General features: G+C 33.5%; 1 protein-coding gene across 1 annotated transcript in view; it reads right to left on the bottom strand.

The window, feature by feature from the left end:
• LOC126882098 (Golgi apparatus protein 1) overlaps positions 1-19,842 on the bottom strand; it is a 155,795-nt gene that overhangs the window by 40,293 nt on the left and 95,660 nt on the right. Inside the window, exon 5 of the mRNA XM_050646947.1 lies at positions 14,326-14,675. Within this exon, the coding sequence (XP_050502904.1) occupies positions 14,326-14,675 (350 nt within the window). The remainder of the gene's footprint in view (positions 1-14,325; positions 14,676-19,842) is intronic.

The raw sequence follows: 19,842 nt of genomic DNA, 5'->3' as shown, positions 1-19,842 counted from the left end.
CAGGAACTAATATTCCAATTATAAATAGTCCTTCATATAAAAATAATTTAAATTCAAATTCTCACACGCTACAAACAGAGTCAAACTCTGATATTTTAGATATAATTTTTACTATTGTTACCGAACTTTTTAAAAATTTTAGGGAAACTAATAATCCCAATGTTACTAAACAAGACTTACAGCAAATATTAATTAGTAAACAATTATTAAACGTGCACAATATACCAACTACTTCGTCGTCTTCTCAGCTATAAACAAACTCAACATTTTACAGTGGAACTGCAGATCTGCAGTTGGCAATAAAGAAAACTTAGAATATCTCTTAAATACAACAGAAACTACCATAGCAGCTTTGTCAGAGACCTGGTTCAAACAGGAAAGGTTTTATAACTTCCAAGGTTATAATATTGTTCGGTCAGATCGTATGGATGGTTACGGTGGGGTAGCCATACTAGTAAAATCCAATAGATTATTTTCAGAAGTCGTAGTACAGAAACCAGCAAGAATGATGTGTACATGCATCGAAGTGAAACTTCTACCTAATAACAAAGCAGTGTACATATTGTCAATATACATTAAACCAAAGACTCGGATAGAAGTAAGAGAATGGATACAATTTTTCGAAAACTTACCACGACCTTTTATAATTGCTGGAGATTTCAACGCTCATCATCTTTCTTGGGGTTGTGAGTTTAATGATGTCTATGGTGTTTCTTTGCTCAATGCTATTAATCACTGCAATCTTGTGTATCTCAATGATGGTGCACCCACACTTGTTACGTCAGGTAGAAAAAGTGCCATTGATCTGTCTATTTGTACGCAAGACATAGTACATTTAATATCTTGGTCAGTCATACAGGATCCTCATGGATCCAATCACCTTCCTATATATATGAAGTTTAATAACTCTGACTCAGGCGTACAAACCTATGGTCCAGTTCACAACATATGGGTTCTTAAAAGAGCCAACTGGAATCTGTACACGACAACACTAGAGGAAATGAGCACCGCATGTAACTACAACAATTTCATAGACACGATAAACTCAGCTGCAAACATTTGTATCCCGAAAAGAACAATAATAAGAAATAAGTACTGGAAGCACAAACCAAAACAATGGTGGAATGAGACCTGCAACAACATTGCTCATAGGAGAAAAGAAGCTTTCAGATTATGGAAAGAAAACCCAAACATACAAAATTTACTTGAATTCAAACGAGTTGATGCCATCGCAAAAAAAACATTCAAAGAAACAAAAAGAATTCAGTGGAGGAAATATGTTGAGAGCCTAAATCAGACAACTCCCATCACTGAAGTATGGAAAAAGGTAAATAGTTTTAAGAATCGTAAGCAGCAGAATAAGTTACCTATTGATCTGGAAGCGAATTGGATAGAAGAATTCCATGCCACAATCTCACCAGACTGGGCAAAAGAATGCATAGAATACAATCAGTTATCTTTAAAAACTGTTCCCAGAAACAACTTGTACTTACTTGAACGTTTTGAGATGTGGGAATTAGAAAGATCGTTGAAACTATCTAATAATACTTCACCAGGCGAGGACAATATAACTTACTCCATGCTGTTTCACCTCCCATTTAAACATAAAAAGTCTCTATTAGAAATCTATAATAGTATCTGGACTGGTGCAAGTCCTATTCCGGATAGCTGGAAGAACTATATAATATTACCTATTAAAAAGAAAGACAAACCGCTAGACCTCTCAAGTTCGTACAGACCTATATCCCTGGCATCTTGTATTCTTAAAACTTTGGAAAGAATAATAAAGAATCGATTAGAACAATGGCTAGAATTTGAACACATCCTACCAAACTCACAATATGGTTTCCGGAAATGTAGGTCCACTCTCGAAGCTATTACTGTTCTCGTTACAGATATACTGACAGGATATACAATAAAAAAACATACAGCTGCAGTTTTTATTGACCTTTCCTCGGCTTTTGATAACGTAAATTTAAACATTTTATACCATAAGCTGACATCAATAGGAATACCTCATGAAATATGTTCATTTTTAATTTCACTATACTCCGATAGACGACTTTCACTAAAATTAAACCAAAATCTTCAAGGATCCCGAACATCGAATTTAGGACTCCCTCAAGGCAGCATACTCAGCCCGCTACTTTTTATACTATATACAATGGACTTCGAAGTAAATTTGAATAACGTGAATATGATACAGTTTGCTGATGATATAGTTATCTACACCAACGGTACTACTATTTCAAATTGTCAGAACATTTTAAACACAAACCTATGGTCAGTTAAGCACTGGTTAGATTCAAACAACTTAATTCTTTCTGAAAAAAAATCTGAAGTGTGTATTTTTACTAAAAAAAGGGACATAACTCAAGTACAGTTACAACTGGGACCATATCTTCTTCCAATCAAAAATTGTGTTAAATACCTTGGACTCTACTTGGACAGAAAATTACTGTGGAAAGATACCATCCACCATGCAATAAAAAAAACCGAGAACACTATGAATATTTTGAGAGCATTCTGCCATACCAAATGGGGAGCAGATCCAAATACCGCTTTACTGTTCTATAAAACAATGGTTAGAAGTATATTAGACTATGGCAGTCACCTATATGGAACAGCAGCACATACTCACCGAAACAAAATAGAGACCCAGAAAAACACAAGTTTGAGAATATGTCTTGGTTATCTTAAATCTACCCCAATAAATATTATAGAAGTCGAATCTGTAGAACCTCCACTATCTTTCAGAAGGCAGCTAATTAGTCATAAATTTATGGCTAAAGCCATATCCAAAGAAGCCAGCTATCTTCGTAACATTCACGACCTCACTGTCCTAGTACTCACCCATCCATATTGGCACTCAAAAGCTACTCCACTCCTAGTAAACAGCTATACCACACTGGCACAAATCTCTAACTCCCTGTCTATCAACAAAACTATACCTATCTACACCGAACCTCCCCATGTTTTCTTTTCAAAACATATAAAAACATACTACCTGGACCCAAAAGAAAACTTTCTAGAAACCATTAATGGAAGATGGCCTGAACACCAATACATATATACTGACGGATCCAAGTTGAATGGAAAAGTAGGCTGTGCCTTTTATGACGCAAACTCTTCCCAATATTACAAGTTCAAGCTACCAGATGAGTGTTCCATATATACCGCCGAAACAATTGCCATAGCAAATGCATTTAGATACGTCCAGTCGAGAAACACACAGAATCATGTTATATTCACTGACAGTAAAAGTGCAGTTGACCGAATAACAAACTTGAAATCATCGAAAAACCTTACTAACATAGAGGCAGAAATATTAAAACTGAACTTTGAAGCAACAAAACAAAGGAAAACAATAACTGTAGTGTGGATTAAAGGGCACTCAGGAATAAAAGGTAATGATGCAGTGGATACACTAGCCAAATCAGCCACTGACACAGGCTACCATCTAACCACCAATATTGTTCCATATACAGATCTTACCTCCAAGTTTACTTCACATTTAAAACAATTGTGGCAGCAAGAATATAATTCATCAGTCACAGGGCTTAACTATGTCGGCCACCAAAATAACATACCATTGAAAAGCTGGTTTCATGAATTAACCAAACGAAACTTCATTGTTACAATAAACAGAATAAGATCTAATCATGCTATGACTCCTTTGTACAAATATAAAATAGGACTGGATGAAAACCCATATTGTCCATGCGGAGAAGTTGGTGATATGAACCATGTAATCCTAGAATGTTCAAGAAATAAGAAGAGCATAGAATCATTTTTCGAAGAAATGGTAAATCTCAAATTTTGTTTGCCAACCAGTCTAAATTGTATAATTTTTAGTAATAATATTAACTTATATCAATGTTTGTATAATCATTTAATTCGTTGCAAAATGAAATTGTAAAAAACTAACACCATTGTAAGCAATTCTGCGATACAAAATATTATTGTAAGTGTGTTCACGAAAAAATTAACAAAAAAAAATAATTAAAAAAAAGTTAAAAAAAAGTAAAATAATGATAAACAAATAAAAAAAAACAAAAAAAAACAATGAAAACAAAAAGGAAATAAAACTAAACAAAATACTACATAAATAAAGCATTAAAAAAAAACAAAAATATAATTAAAAAAAAAAAATAAAAAAAAATATACATATAAAAAAATGCACTAAACAGAAACACACATTTTACTAACACAATAACATTTATCCTAGGGTGTGAGAATTTGAAAAATCAATTTATTTATATTGGATCAAAAAAAAATGCTCCCTTTATATTTCATAAATAAAAAATAAGTCTGGCTAATTGGTTCATGCCAAAGCCAATTATAAAAAAAAAAAAAAAAAAAAAAAGAACTTTTCGGGGAAAACTCATCATAACTTTTTTAAAAAGTTTAAAAACAGCTTTATTTTTTTTTGAGTTTCTAGTATCAGAAGTAAACAAGTTGCGCACAAAATAAAGTTGATCCCCTTTTTTTGTAAAAAAAATTTAAAAATCACCTCCTAATTAGCATCTCAAATGAAATAATCAGTAGCGCTTCATAAGTTACTTTGCGTATGTATGCTTATAGAGGATCTGTAAGTTTCATCGGTTCAAAATGCTTATTTTTGAAAGACTGTAGTTAAAAGGGCTTCAATGAGTCACTAATCACGAGTATGCAAATTTGGAACAGCCATATCTTAACCAATTTTTGTATTACAGAAAAACAAAATATTTAGAAAAGCAAAACCTTTACACTTTGGGATATTTCGTATCACTGATAATTAGAAAGTTATTTAAAAAAAAGGAATTTTTTTTAATAAAAAAAAAATACTGTAAAACTAAATTTACGATAAAACTTACAGATCATATTATAAACAATACATAAGTAAAGTCACTTGTGAAGCGGTAATAATAATTTGATTTTATTCGTCTTGAGGGGCCAAACGAAAAACACAAACAACTTTTTTTCTTTTTAAATCGTGTTCTGTTGTGATTTATACCAAATTTATAGCATCTCTTTCGAAATAAAAATTTTATGCAAGTTCCCTTTTAGAGGGCGATTTTCACGCTTTTTTAAAGCTATCTTTTACAAAAAAGGACCAACTTTATTTTCAGCGTAACGTGCTTACTTTAATGCTAGAAACTTTTTTAAAAACAAAAACAAAGCTTTATTAAACACTTCAAAAAAGTTGCGATGAGTTTTCCCAGAAATGTGATTCATTTTTTGGTTATTTCACGTTAAAATATTCGATTTGGAATTTGACGAATAAGAACTTACTTTTCATTAGCTACAACTCTGCTTCTACTGAGTATAAAGACTTTATACAGACATTTTTTTAAATTTTTTATAAACTATATTTTTATTGAAATACTTTTTTCGATAAAATACTTACTTATTGTGTTATTTGCGTAAAACCGTCTAAAAACGTGTTTTTTTTTGTTAAAAAACGAACATATTCACTCGCAAATAACTCGAAAAGTATTAGCTTAGTGAAAAAACTCAATAGAACAAAACTTGCTACAATTAGTCAGTTTATCCACTTGATAGATACTAGATAGTATTACACTTATTGATATTATAGCTACCTAGCCTTATACAAAGTGGATTTAGAAAGTCCACATCTACATTAGACAACCTAGTGGATATTGAATCTGTAATTCATGGGTCATTTGAATGTGATCAAGTATGTTTGGCTTAGGCTATCTTTTATTATATTTTATAACGCGTGCCATTTGGGGATTAGATATAAGAATTCTATTAAGTTGGTCAATTCCAGGAAATATAAAATTTATTAGTAATTTCCTATATAGACGAAACTTATTCGAATAGACAACGTTCTTTTAGACTGAAAAATCCAATTAAACGACATTCCTCAATGGTCTACTCGTTGCACTTTTCCTTATTGCCATCAATGACATCGCTAAATCACTTAACCCACTAGTCATTTAGAAATTAGAGAATTGGTCAAACACTACTGGCCTAGAATTTTCTCCCACCAAAACGGAAACAATAATCTTCAGTAAAACTCCCAGAAGCACATTATACTACCAAAAATCTACCTAAAGAATTTCTTCTTCTACTTTTTCTTTTATATAGGCAGTACTGCCTGTTTTTCTTCAACGGTGCCTTTCATTCTGTCCCTAAATTGTCATTCCCCCTCTTTTCCTTGGGCGTCCTATACTTCTTCGGCCTAACGGTGACTTGTCCCTGGCTATTCTTACTATCCTTGATTCAGACATCCTGCTTATGTGTTGATTCCACTCTTCTTTTCTATTCTTTACCCAGGTATTTATATTGTCTACATCACATATGCATCTGATTTCCTCACTTCTTACCCTGTCCTGTAGTCCTTTTCCAGCAATCCTTCTTAAGATCTTCATTTCGTTGGTCTCCAGACGTCTTTGTATTTTGCTTGCATCTGGTCCTGTTTCGGCAGTGTAAGTCATAACTGGTCTAATAACTTCAGTCAAATGACTTATATATTCGGTCCTTTGTTTCCACTCTAAGGTGTTTGTTTTTCCAAATTGTGTCGTTTAGGCATCCGGCCGTTCTACTGGCTTTAATTATTAGTCTTTAACCTCTTCTTCGATATTATTGTCGGCTGATAGATTAATTCCCAGGTATTTACTTTTATTGTCTAAGTCCAATTTGCATCTTATTGGTTCTTTGGATATTACTAAGCTTTTTGTTTTTTGGGCTATTTTCATATTCATTTCTTTTGCGTTAATGTTGAATTCGTGCAGTAATCTTTGTAGGTCGTCTTCGCACTCTGCTACTAACACGGTGTCATCAGCGTAACAGAGTATTTTTTATCTCTTTATCGCCCATTTTTTACCCTCTTTTTTTCTTCACTTGTTTTATTATTGCATCCAGCGTTATGTTAAACAGTAGAGGGCTTAGTGAATCTCCTTGCTTAATTCCTGTGTTTGCTTCTATATGGGTTCTGTTATTATTCCATTGACTTTCATTTTTATTTTATTTCGTACATAAATGTTTTCTATCAGTTTTATAATATCCAGTGGTAAATTTTTGTCATATAGTAGGTGTATCATATTTTTTAATTGTATTCTATCAAACGCTTTCTCTAGGTACATAAAACAGAAAAACCCTCGCTTGTTATATTCTAATGATTTCTCTGATATTTGTCTTATCACAAAAACTGCATCGTTATGATCTTCCACTTCTAAATCCTTGTTGTTCAACCGATATATTTATGCTCGCCATTATTTTCTTCATCAGTATTTTTGTTGTGAGTTTCAGTATAAATAGTGCTCCGTAAATTTATCCCTCTATAATTACTGGGGTCTGCCCTATCACTTTTCTTAAATAACGCTAAGATCTGAGTGGTACTCCATTCTTCTGGAATTCTTCCTGTATTTATTATTTTACTTATCAGGATATTCAGTTCTTTGTGAAGCCTCTCTCCTCCATATTTTAAAAGTTCATTAGCTATTCCATCTTTCCCTGGTGCGTTTCGATTTTTCATCTGTTTTAAGGCGTTCGTTATATCTTCCTCTTTAATTCCTGTTTGCTCATCCGATTCTAATCCTGGTTTTCCAGTTCTTCATGATTAGCTGTTTGATACAGGTTTTCTAGGTAAGTCGTCCATGTATTTGTATCAATATGTTTTACTTCTATCAATTCCTTCATCTCTGCTGTTTGACCTCTTATCATTTTCCACATTTCCTTTTGCATCCCGTATAAGTCGTGCTCCATCTCTTTTGAAAATGCTTACCAATGTTCTGCTTTCATATGTTTGTCTCGTTCTTTTGAATTTGTATTCTAGCTAGATTTTCTTTTTTTCTTGGCATTTTATTTTTATTTCTTCACAGATCCATGGTGTTCTCCTTTTCTTTCGTATATGTTTACTTATCTTACGTTCTCCAAGTGCGTCCGTTGCTGCCATTTTGATATTATCTCTAATCTTCCTCAACCTTTCTTCTATGTCTTCATCTAGTGTTATGTAGTTTTCGTTCAGTACTTTTTGCAGTCTTTTCTGGTATAGATCTCGTGTTGACAAGTCTTGTAGCTGTTCTACCTTTATTCTTGTCTCACATTCAATAGGGTCTTTTTTCCTGTTTTTTTTTTGTAGATGTGTTCCGATTTTTCCAAGTACTAGGTTGTGATCACTTCCGATATTAGCTGCACTTAAACATCTTATGTCTGGTACTTGAGAATGATGGATGTTTCTGTTTGTCAATATATAATCAATATCGGATCTGTGTGCTCTTGTATTTTTGAATGTATATTTTTGTTGATCTTTGTGTCTGAAGAACGTATTGTTTATTCGAAATTCGTTCTGAGAGCAAAAGTTAATAAGTAGTTCCTAAAGAGTTTACAATAAATTATTCAGAATTGATTAGCCTCTTGGAAATAAAACTGGATAATCGTCTATCTTGGTAAGACAATATACACTCACTCCGACTGTCAGCTCAAACGGGCTCAACTTAATGAAAAATATTTCTCATAAACAATGGGATGTCGACTTCCAAACTCTTATGACTCTTCACTGAAATTTGGGTTTCAACCTGAGATACAATACGCTAAAGTGTTACGTTTGGCTTGTTCTCTTGTATGGAATGAAAGCATGGATAATAAAGGCCAGCTCCACTAACAAACTTGAAGTATTTGAAATGAGGTACCTGCACCGAATGCTTAAAATATCATGGACATACTTAGGGAAATATTGCGAGGAGAACGACATACTTGTCGGCAACTGGAACTCGAAGGAAACATAGAGGGTAAGAGAGGTCTAGAAAAAGATGTCATGGCTGGGTAATATTCGCCAAATGATATTAATGAAATTACTCTTAATAGAATAATGTAATCGTGAATGTATCTAATATCTCACCTGACAGTACAATGCACGGTGGACGCCTACGCAGAAATACACGGTACCAATACCCCAGAAGTAAAGTTAATAATAAATAATTCAATAATTATACTTAGTCACTATTTTCCCCCTAACTCGGAAAATATCGACCGCACGAAAAAACTTAGAGGAAATTGTAGGAAATCGCGATTGCAACAATTTACGAGTCCTTACCATTTTTCTCTCGAAGAGTTTAAAGTGGCCGAGCGGGTAACTAAGTCAATTTTATTTAAGTAAATACGGTTGCAATATCTCCAAACAAAATATACAATCATCATAAGAGACTGTAATTAACGAAAATAACTTCCTAATTTTTTATCGAGATTATGAGGCAAATAAGAAATGTACAATATCTAAAATCACCCAGTGAGTATTTTTCTCGTTAAATAATTTTTTTATTAAATAAATTATATTATTATATATATTATATAAAATTATTAAATAAACTTTAGAATATTCAATGATTTGTTTCAAGAATTCAAATTAAAAGACAAATTACAACTACAATTATTCTTGCTAATTTAAAAACGAGTTTAGAAAGTAATACATAGGTACACTCCAATAATTATTTTAAAGATTGCCATTGTTATCGTTGAATAAGAACTCAAATTTAAATGCATCAAAAGAAATAAATAATTTTTATTATAATCCGATCGACCCGACCGACCCCAAATTCCGATAACCAAAGCTACCTGAATACGTCTCATCGTTGTCTCAGGTAAATTCAATCTCGTACCTAGAAAGCTGCTAACGCTATCTATTTCTAAAACCACTGGTGTCGTACATAAACGCTCATTTAGTTTCGTATCTTCCAGTATAATTTATCAGTCAACGGTTATACAATAAAGGAATTCGGAAAGCCAAAAACAATTCATGGAAAGAGTTTTACAGATATCTTGGCCTGCTCTTGAATCCACTAAGTCCTGGCAAAGGATGGTTCTACCATCAAAAGACGACTAGACCAAGTTCTATAGATTGTGAAATAGCCACAGTAGTCACAAGACTAGGCAGAATTAGATAGACTATAAATTAATTTAAGCCATGTCTCCAGGGATAGGTGGCATATATCCAATACTTTTGAATATGAGATTAGAGGTATTGATGTCACACAGATGCAATATACTCTAAGTCTGTTTAGCATAGGGGAGGGGGTTGTACCGGAAATATGGCAATAGGTTAAAGTCATATACTTGCCTAAGGTAGGTAAAATATCAGGCCTAACACCAAAGTCATATATACCAATAAGCAATCGTCAATATGCATCCAACCTGGTAAATCTACGGAGTCAGTGTTGTATTATCTAAATAGGTTTATCTCAAAGTCAATACAGGACAAATATATAGGTATGGCTGCTTTTTTAGATATTGAAGGGGCATTTAATTCGATTCTTACGATTTCTTACAGTATCACGGCCTATGGTTACTTGGTGTACCCGCTGCAAGTCGCTAATCAATTCAAGTGCTGTAATTGTTGGTTGTCTTCTAGCGCTTAACACTAAAAATCGATCTTGAACTGCAGTTGGAGCGCGCTCACGTGCTGGATAACGTTAGGCTGGACTTCCAGTGTCACAAAATCGTCACCACAATAGACGTATAACACTTCGGGACATAGAGACGGAAAACTTTGCGCTCAGATAGATTAGTTTGCCGCATGTCACCTTGAAGAAGGCTTACATCCCTATTTATCTCATCCAAAGTTCAATGACGTCGTTCCTTGATAAAACACAATATTTTCAATGCACTAACTCAGTGGTTCCCAACCTTTTATATCTGGCGACCCACCTTCTGATGTTTTTCATATTCGCGACCGATCCCTCACCTCCATTGGTTGTAAGCCGGACACATTTGGACCAATTAGTTCCATTTTGCTAATAAAACTATCCAAGGAATCGAAAATGTCTTGGCCAGTTGTAGTGGTGTTTAGTGTATGGCAAAATAACATTTCTTCTTCAACTGATCCACTGAAACTAAACCTTACGAAGCATAATAAATTAGCTTTGTCAGCAATATCTCTACTTTCGTCTAATTGTAAAGAATAAAAGTCATTTTCTTTCATAGCAGATATTAAACTCTCCATTACGTTAACAGACATTTCCTTGATTCGACGTGTCACTGTAGTGTTGGATAGGGGCATGTTACATATTCTGTTGATCTGGTTTTTCGTCAAACAGAACTGACGAAATTATTTCCGCCCCGGGCAAAATGAGCGCTGCTCCCGCACGCAGCCCCCTGCTGTGTGCGGAGCGCTATTCTTTGCTATTAGCAAAGATAGCTGGTAAGAGGCCATGGTAATTTTATTTATTACCTTGTCCCAAAGCCACATTCTCCATATTCGATCGAGTCGAAATCAGTTCTTTGAAAAAACATCAAAGGTTTATTGAAGGTTTCTAGATGTTTACTTTTTACAACTTTTTACGACTCATAATGGAAGGGAAAGTGGAAGGAAGAAGAGGTCCAGGAAGAAGAAAATGCTCCTGGTTGAAGAACGTAAGAGACTGGACAGGCATGGCACACATTCGATACTAAGAACCGCTCAAGATAGAGAGCAATTTGCTGTAGTTATAGCCAACCTTCAGTCAGTGAGAAGGCACCATAAGAAGAAGATGTTTAGTTGAAATGTGGTTGAAATGAAGTTTTGAAGGCTTCATACTTTCGAAAGGTTTAGCTAAGATTTAGGAAACCGTATTGAAGGTATTCAGGGCAATATTTTCGTAATATTCTCTTCCCTTTATTAACATATGAAAATACCGGAGGTAGTTTAGCTCATTGCTAGAAGATGGACGAATGAGATCACCTTCGCCAGTAGATTGCAGTTTTCTCTTAACACAAGACACACTTTTCAGGCAGTTTTCCATCGTTAAATAATATAAAAACTAGTGAAAACTTCACTACTTTTAAACAAAACCAACGCTAGAAAGAGTATTAAGCCACTGTAGTATGTTATTACTCGGGCAAATACCAGACTACCAGAACCAGATTGAGAACAAGAACCGAGTGTTTGGGTCCGAGTAAGAGAGCGAGTGGGAGAAAACCGGTCGGACTGGCGCCTGGGAAAAAACCGGTCTGTTGTACGTTACTCAGCTGCTGTAAGAGCCACGCGGCGACCCACTTGAAATCCGCCCGCGACCCACTAATGGGTCGCGACCCACCGGTTGGGAAACGCTGCACTAACTAAACAAGAACTTTATAACACGAACAGAATCGGAACTACCAGAATATTTACTGCAGTATACAAACCATAGTTTTTTCTCTCCTGTTAAAAACGTTGTCAAATATTCATTATCACTTTTGCCGTTTTGTTTTACTCACAAAAATATACAGAATGAGTAACTCTACAAATTTATTTGAAATTAAACGACAACATGTATTTATTTTTATTAATTTTATTGTTATATATCCTTAGACTTTTCCGATGTGTGTATACAGTGATGAGCGCGATAATAACCGGCAAAATAGCGCAAAAGATGGAAAACATAATACATTGTGAAACAAAAAGAGATGAAAGTAGTAGAGGTGGAAATGGTCGTTATAAACGTATAAATTAACATTACATTACATAGTTTCCCACCTTTGATACGTCCCACCTTTCCCACCTCTGATACGTCTAAAGGTAAGAAATTATGTAATTTAATGTTAATTTATACGTTTATAACGATCATTTCCATCTCCACTAGTTTCATCTCTTTTTGTTTCGCAATGTATTATGTTTTCCATCTTTTGCGCTATTTTGCCGGTTATTAGCGCGCTCATCACTCTATATCTATCTATTGTTCTATATATCTATCTACCTGTCTAGTCTCTGTTGCTATTCTGTTACTGTACATAGTAATGGTTAAAGTATCCAAAGTTTTTATAGAGATGACAGGATATTTTATGGCGGTAAATTTAAATGAATTCCCATTATTCCGAACAAAATATTTTCCATGAATGTATGACAGTTCGTTGTTTGGGTAATGCCGTGTGGATTCTCTTCGTCCCATAAGTGCATATTATGCGAATTACTGACTTCATCTCTTGTAAAACCGGACTAGTCATTGAAAAGAACTTTATAAAAAACGTGTTATCTACATCATTATGTTTATTCTAACATAGCTAGGTTTCTAAGAAAGCCTATTATCTCTTATGGAAAAACATTAATAGTCCATGTGGTGAGACCGCTCCCGTCTGAAAAACATTTCTGATTCGGTTTCTTTGTGGATTCCTATTCAAAAATGTCCCCTTTAAACAAATCTGAAGGGTGCCGGGCGGAATTTTTGGGCAGAAATTGTTTAAACAATTTTTTTAAACAAATACAAAAGATCGTGTTTTTTTGTTACATATATTTTTAGATTTTTTGGGCCAATCTAAACAAGAAAGGTATCTTGTAATTTTTCTCAGAAATTGACAGTTTTGGAGTTATAGGCGATTTAAAATCTGAAAAATGCGAAAATACGCATTTTCGAGGCTTAAAAACTCATATTTAAATTAGTATTTTTGAGGTTGCCAGATACTTAGGACTGAAGACTGAACATTCAGCTTCAAGATTCTGAAGAGTGATCGGGTCTAACTTTAATTTATACCGTTGTTTTTTAATTGTTAAATATGCGTGTTTATCCGATTTTTTGGCCGGTGCGGCGCGCTCCATTTCAAAAATCTCCTATTTGCATCCAAAAAATATTTTTTCTAGATTATTTGTGATATTCTAAATAAAATAAGTTTCTTGCCATTTTTCTCAAAAGTTAATAGTTTTTAAGTTAAGCGATTTAAAATCCAAAAGATGACAAAAAAACGCATTTTCGGATTTTAAATCGCTTATAACTTTAAAACTATTAACTTTTGAGAAAAATGTCAAGAAACTTATTTTATTTAGAATGTCCCAAAGAATCTAGAAAAAATATTTTTCGGAGGAAAATAGGAGATTTTTGAAACGGCGCGCGCCGCACCCGCATAAATATCGGATAAACACGCATATTTAACAATTAAAAAACAACGGTATAAATTAAAGTTAGACGCGATCACTCTTCAGAATCTTGAAGCTGAATATTTATTCTACAATTTAAGTATCTGGCAACCTTAAAAATACTAATTTGAATATGAGTTTTTAAGCCTCGAAAATGCGTATTTTTGCATTTTTCAGATTTTAAATCGCCTATAACTCAAAAACTATCAATTTCTGAGAAAATTTACAAGATACCTTTCTTGTTCAGAATGACCCACAAAACTCAAAAATATCTCCGGGAGCAAAAAAACCTGATCTTTTGTATTTGTTTAAAAAAAATTGTTTAAACAATTTCTGCCCAAAAATTCCGCCCGGCACCCTTCAGATTTGTTTAAATGGGACATTTTTAAATAGGAATCCACAAAGAAACCGAATCATAAATTTTTCCAGACGGGAGCGGTCTCACCACACGTTTGTTCCATAGCCAGGTTCTAAAAACACCTATTCCAAGTTAATACAGCTTTAAAAAAAGTACTTACCAATAAGACAGTCCACTACATCATCGTCCTTTCCACAAAGTGGCTCGATAATTTTACTACAGTATTTTGAAATATAAGGATTCAATTCCACTCGTTCAGCTTCCATCTCAGTAAAAGATTCAACGATATCCTGACATTTTTCTTCTAGATCTTCTAGGTGGTCTTGAAGACACTGCATTTCCTCACCTTTCTTTAACTTGTCTTGACAGTAGAAACTCAGATCCTTAACACAAGCTTCTTCTATTTCGGGCTGCAGGTTCACGCTTACGGCTCTTTGTCGCATCACGCGCCTGATTTGCTGGATACACGTCTTGTCGATTTGTAGAGATTCTTGGGATTGATAAGCGTGTCTAAGAGAAGAAAATACCACATGAATAAGACTTGTTAAATGAGACCCGAAATATAAAAACTGACATCCTCACCAGCGCCTTTATACTGACGTTTAAACACAACTTATGCAACTATAAATGGATAACTTCTTCTTATGGTGTCAACTTCTTGCAAAAGTTGGCAACCATCATGACTATTTGTATTTTATTGATTGCTGTTCTCAAAAGGACATTTGATGAGCAGTTAAACCATTAATTACTTGTAGCAAGGCCTCATCTTTAACACAATTTTTAAAAGTATCGTACAGTACGGATCCGAAGCATGGCAACTAAATAAATCCCTAGAACGTCGCTTACTGTCATTATAAATGGACTTCTGGCGAAGATCTGCCAGAAAATCAAGACTGGATACCCAACGACAAAATATGAGAGACTCAACAACTTTATTGAACAAATTGAACGCAGGAAACGTATTATGTATGACCATCTCCAAAGAATGGATGATAGACGACTTCCTAAGCAAATAATAAAATGGGTAACAGATGAAAGAATGAAAAGAGTAAGACCAAGAAATGATAGGAGGTCATTTATAATAAATCATATATGATGATCCACAAAGAGCAATGTGGATGAAACACCAACCAAAACACATAAAAAAGATAAACCCAAACTACATCCTACATCAGATACATAAATAATAACTTATATGCACGCTTAATTTTTTGGATTGAATTTATTTGTCTGTACGCAAGAGGTACCTCTAAGTATAATTAAAATCGAAATCGAGATCGAAAAAATCTACCAGAACAACACCATAAGAGTAAAAGTAGATGAAGAACTAACTGACCCAATTGAAGCTGGCAATGAGATAAGACAGGGAGACTCCCCGAGTCCTCTATTGCTTAACCTGATCATGGATGAAATAATAAAAAAAGTAATAACAAATACAGGATACCAAATGGAAGAAAAACAACTTAAAGTAATCTGCTATGCAGACGACGCAATACTAATCTCTCAAAGTGAAGATGATTTACAACGTATGCTGAACAAATTTAATATAACCGCTAGAAAATTTAACATGTTAATTTCTCCAAAAAAGACTAAATGCATGGTTATAACAGCAAATCTAATAAGGTGTAAATTATAGCTGGAGGGTCAGATAATAGAACAAGTCATGGAGTTTAAATATCTAGGCATCACACCATCTAGCTACGGAAAGCTCGAAACAGAAGTGGAAGATCAGGTGAATAAAGCAAACAGATCCGCAGGCTGTATGAATGAAACAATACGGAGAAATAAAAATATTGGAAAAGAAGTGAAAGGCAGAATTTACAAAACAGGCATGTGACCAATAATGACATACACGGCAGAAACACGACCTGGTACAGAAAGGACAAAAAAATGCTAGAAACAGCAAAGATGAAAAATCGATGGTAAGACACTATGGAATAGAGCCAGAAATGCAGATATACGACGGAGATGCAAGGTGGACAACATTAATAACTGCGTGAAAAACAGAAGAGTAGAATGGAACGACCACATAAGCCGAATGACAACAAATAGAGTAGTAAGGACGGCCAGAGACGGTTCCCCAATAGGAAGACGATCAGTGGGAATACCACAAAAACGATGGAATGACAACTTACTGGAGGCACATGAAAAACAGACAGAGTCATGTCTACACAAAAAGAAGAAGAAGAAGAAGAATTTGTCTGTCTACAGTAAGTTTCATGATCATCTAATATATTTTTATGTTTCAACAATTTTTTATCTTTAATTTTCGACCTTGTTGGGGTTTCCCCACCTCGTAGAAGATATGCCACTAAATGTGGGAGAGAAATCTTCAGACTGGAAATTGGGCTTTGATAAACAAGAGAAAAGAATTATATTTTGTCAAATGAATTGTGCATATAATAAAATTTACTAGAACAGGCCTTTGCCAAGAAACTTTACCACTTTTTATCACTTCGTGATAAATCGGTACTAATACACGAATGGTTGGCTCTTTGGTCGGAAACGAGGTGTTTACACACTCAATTAATCAATCAAGTTAGTAAAAAATTAGCCTTTTTTCGACATACCTGAAAGGACAGTGTTTGACATTGAAATGTGTAGTATGAGATATTACAGAAATACTACCATCTTGGTATTCATCAATTTTTTAGTGGAACAATTTTTAAATTAACAACAAAAACGTCAAACTTAGTTTTTTGCTCATACTTAAAAACTTTTTATTTAAAGATTTGACGTTCACAGGTAACCTTTTCAGACAAAAAAGATACATCAAATGAGATAGCTAGATGAAAATCGGTTAATAAACAAAAAAGTTATTGCAAAACGGACGACAAAATCGCTGTTTTTGGATATTGTTAATAACAATTTTATTATTGATTAAAATTTGTTTAAATGTATCTAAACTTGAGGGTATTATAGTGTTTGAATGGTGTGCAAAAAATGGTCCAGATCTATTAAATAGTTTTTGCGAAATTGAATTTGTTTATAAAATTTTTTGAAAAACGAGTTAATTTCTGAGGCTGGTCCAGTTAATTTGGCTGACTGGATTTCAATGATCTGGGGCTTATTTCCTTCGATAAGATGTATACTAATAGCCTATGAAAAAAATTAAAAAAAAAGTTACATTTATGTACTCAAAATTATTTGTTAATAAATAGCCCTTTTTAAGCTTATAAACAATTACAATAACTCCGTGGAAATTAGATCAAATTAAATGGCAATAAAAAATAGGGAAAGCTCATTAAAATGCACAACTTAAAAAAAATAAAAGTGCTATCGTCCAGGGGGGGCTGAGATGGCCCCTTTTAAAAAAAATCACTGTTACATTAATTACCAATATAAGAGCTGAAATTAACCAATCTTTTATAAGAAAAGTCAAAGTTTGCAACAAAATTTTTAGCTAGAAAAAATATTACAAATTGTTTAAACAGAAGTGTTATAAACAAAGAGTATTTTGCGTTCCGAGTAAAAAATAGTGGACGTAGCGGCTGGCGTAGCCGAATGAGACTGAATTCGCGCGCTATTATACTAATAGCCAGTATAGGTGAAATTTGCTAGTCATTTTAGACACGATAAGAGCCTAAACTTAAATAGTAGAACCTAAAAGAAAACGTATGAACACTATGCCGTCACGTTTTAGGGGCGCACATGCGTCGACAGTGGCGCATCAAAGTTTCCACTTATGGACGGGATAAATAAATTAAAAGTTAGCCTCCTTCACTAATAGAATTTAATTTTTTTCATTTTTTAAGTTCTATGTGATTAACAAGTAAGACTGATAATACGTAATAACCTAATTTTAACCCACCACCCCATTCCTCCTTCCGCCACCCTAAAAAAACATTTTTCGTCTTTATTTTTTTTTTAGGTGGAATGCAATCAATTTTTAAATTTCAAAAATATTCACATGAACAATTGAGGCTTTTAAAAAACATGTCTCTTTTTTATGGACCTGTAAATTGAGTGTACATAACCTCTAATTAAAATATTTTTTTTCGGAAAAAAACGTTTAACTTTTTTTGGGGATGGCTGCGAGTCTAATTTTTTTTAATCTTGTGTATATTATCAAACACTATATTCCTAATTTTTATAAGATTTTTCGTAAGGTTCGCCACTTTCAAAAATCCGAAAAACTGTTTTTTAGATGGTTTTTGGGGATTTTCCCTATTTTATAGACGTCAAAATACATAGATCAAATCAATGTATCAAAGTCAATCGTGTGTTTTATAGGTTATATGAAAATTAAAGTAACTGAGTTAATTAGAATATTTAAAAATACGTTCAAACCCCCAAAAATCAATAAAAAATAGTTATTTTGGATTATTGAACGTGGCAAACCTTAAGGAAAAGTCTGAAAAAAATTAGAAATGTAGTGTTTGATAAAATACATTAAATACAAGATTAAAAAAATTAGACCTGCAGCCATCCCCAATTTTTCTCTGAACAAAAAAAATATTTTTTTTTGAGGTGATGTACACTTAACCTACAGGTAGGTCCATAAAAATAGACATATTTTGTAAAAGCCTCAATTACGCGTGTGAATTTTTTGAAAATTAAAAATTGATTGCATCCCTCCTAAAAAAAAAAAATCGGAATTTTTTTTTTGGTTTTTGATGGTGGGGAAGGTGTGGTGGGTTAAAATTACGTTATTAAGTATTACTAGTCTTATTTGTTAATCACATAGAACTTAAAAAGTGAAATAAATTGAATTCTGTTAGTGAATGATTTTTTTGTGAGTGACCTTTTAATTTATTTATCACGTCCATAAGTGGAAACTTTGATGCGCCACTGTCGACGCATGTGTGTCACTAAAACGTGACGGCACAGTGTTCATACGTTTTCCTTTAGGTTCTACTATTTAAGTTTAGGCTCTTATCGTGTCTAAAATGACTAGCAAATTTCACCTATACCGGCTATTAGTGTAATAGCGCGCGAATTCATTCTCATTCGGCTACGCCAGCCGCTACGCCCGTTATTTTTTACTCAGAACGCAAAATACTCTTTGTTTATAACACTTCTGTTTAAACAATTTGTAATATTTTTTTTAAGACAAAAATTTTGTTAAAAACTTTGACTTTTCTTATAAAAGATTAGTTAATTTCAGCTCTTAATGTTGTTAAATCAACGTAACAGTGATTTTTTTAAAAAAGGGGCCATCTCAGCCCCCCTGGATGGTAGGACTTTTAATTTTTTTTTTAAAGTTGTGTATTTTAATCAGCTTTCCGTATTTTTTATTGCCATTTAATTTGATCTAATTTCCACGGAGTTATTGTAATTGTTTATAAGCTTAAAAAGTGCTACCTATTTATTAACAAATAATTTTGAGAACATAAATGTAACTTTTTTTAAAATTTTTTTTCATAGGCTATTAGTATATATCTTAACGAAGGAAATAAGCACCAGATAATTGAAATCCAGTCAGCCAAATTAACTGGACCAGCCTCAGAAATTAGCTCGTTTTTCAAAAAATTTTATAAACAAATTCAATTTCGCAAAAACTATTTAACAGATCTGGACCATTTTTTGCACACCATACCCTCAAGTTTAGATACATTTAAACAAATTTTAATCAACAATAAAATTGTTATTAACAATATCCAAAAACAGCGATTTTGTCGTCCGTTTTGCAATAACTTTTTTGTTTATTAACCGATTTTCATTTAGCGTATCTCAT

The sequence above is a fragment of the Diabrotica virgifera genome, chromosome 3 (assembly GCF_917563875.1).
Source record: "Diabrotica virgifera virgifera chromosome 3, PGI_DIABVI_V3a".
NCBI lineage: Eukaryota > Metazoa > Arthropoda > Insecta > Coleoptera > Chrysomelidae > Diabrotica > Diabrotica virgifera.
Note: the sequence above shows the minus strand (reverse complement) of the source record. Positions and strands in the feature narration are given on the sequence as shown.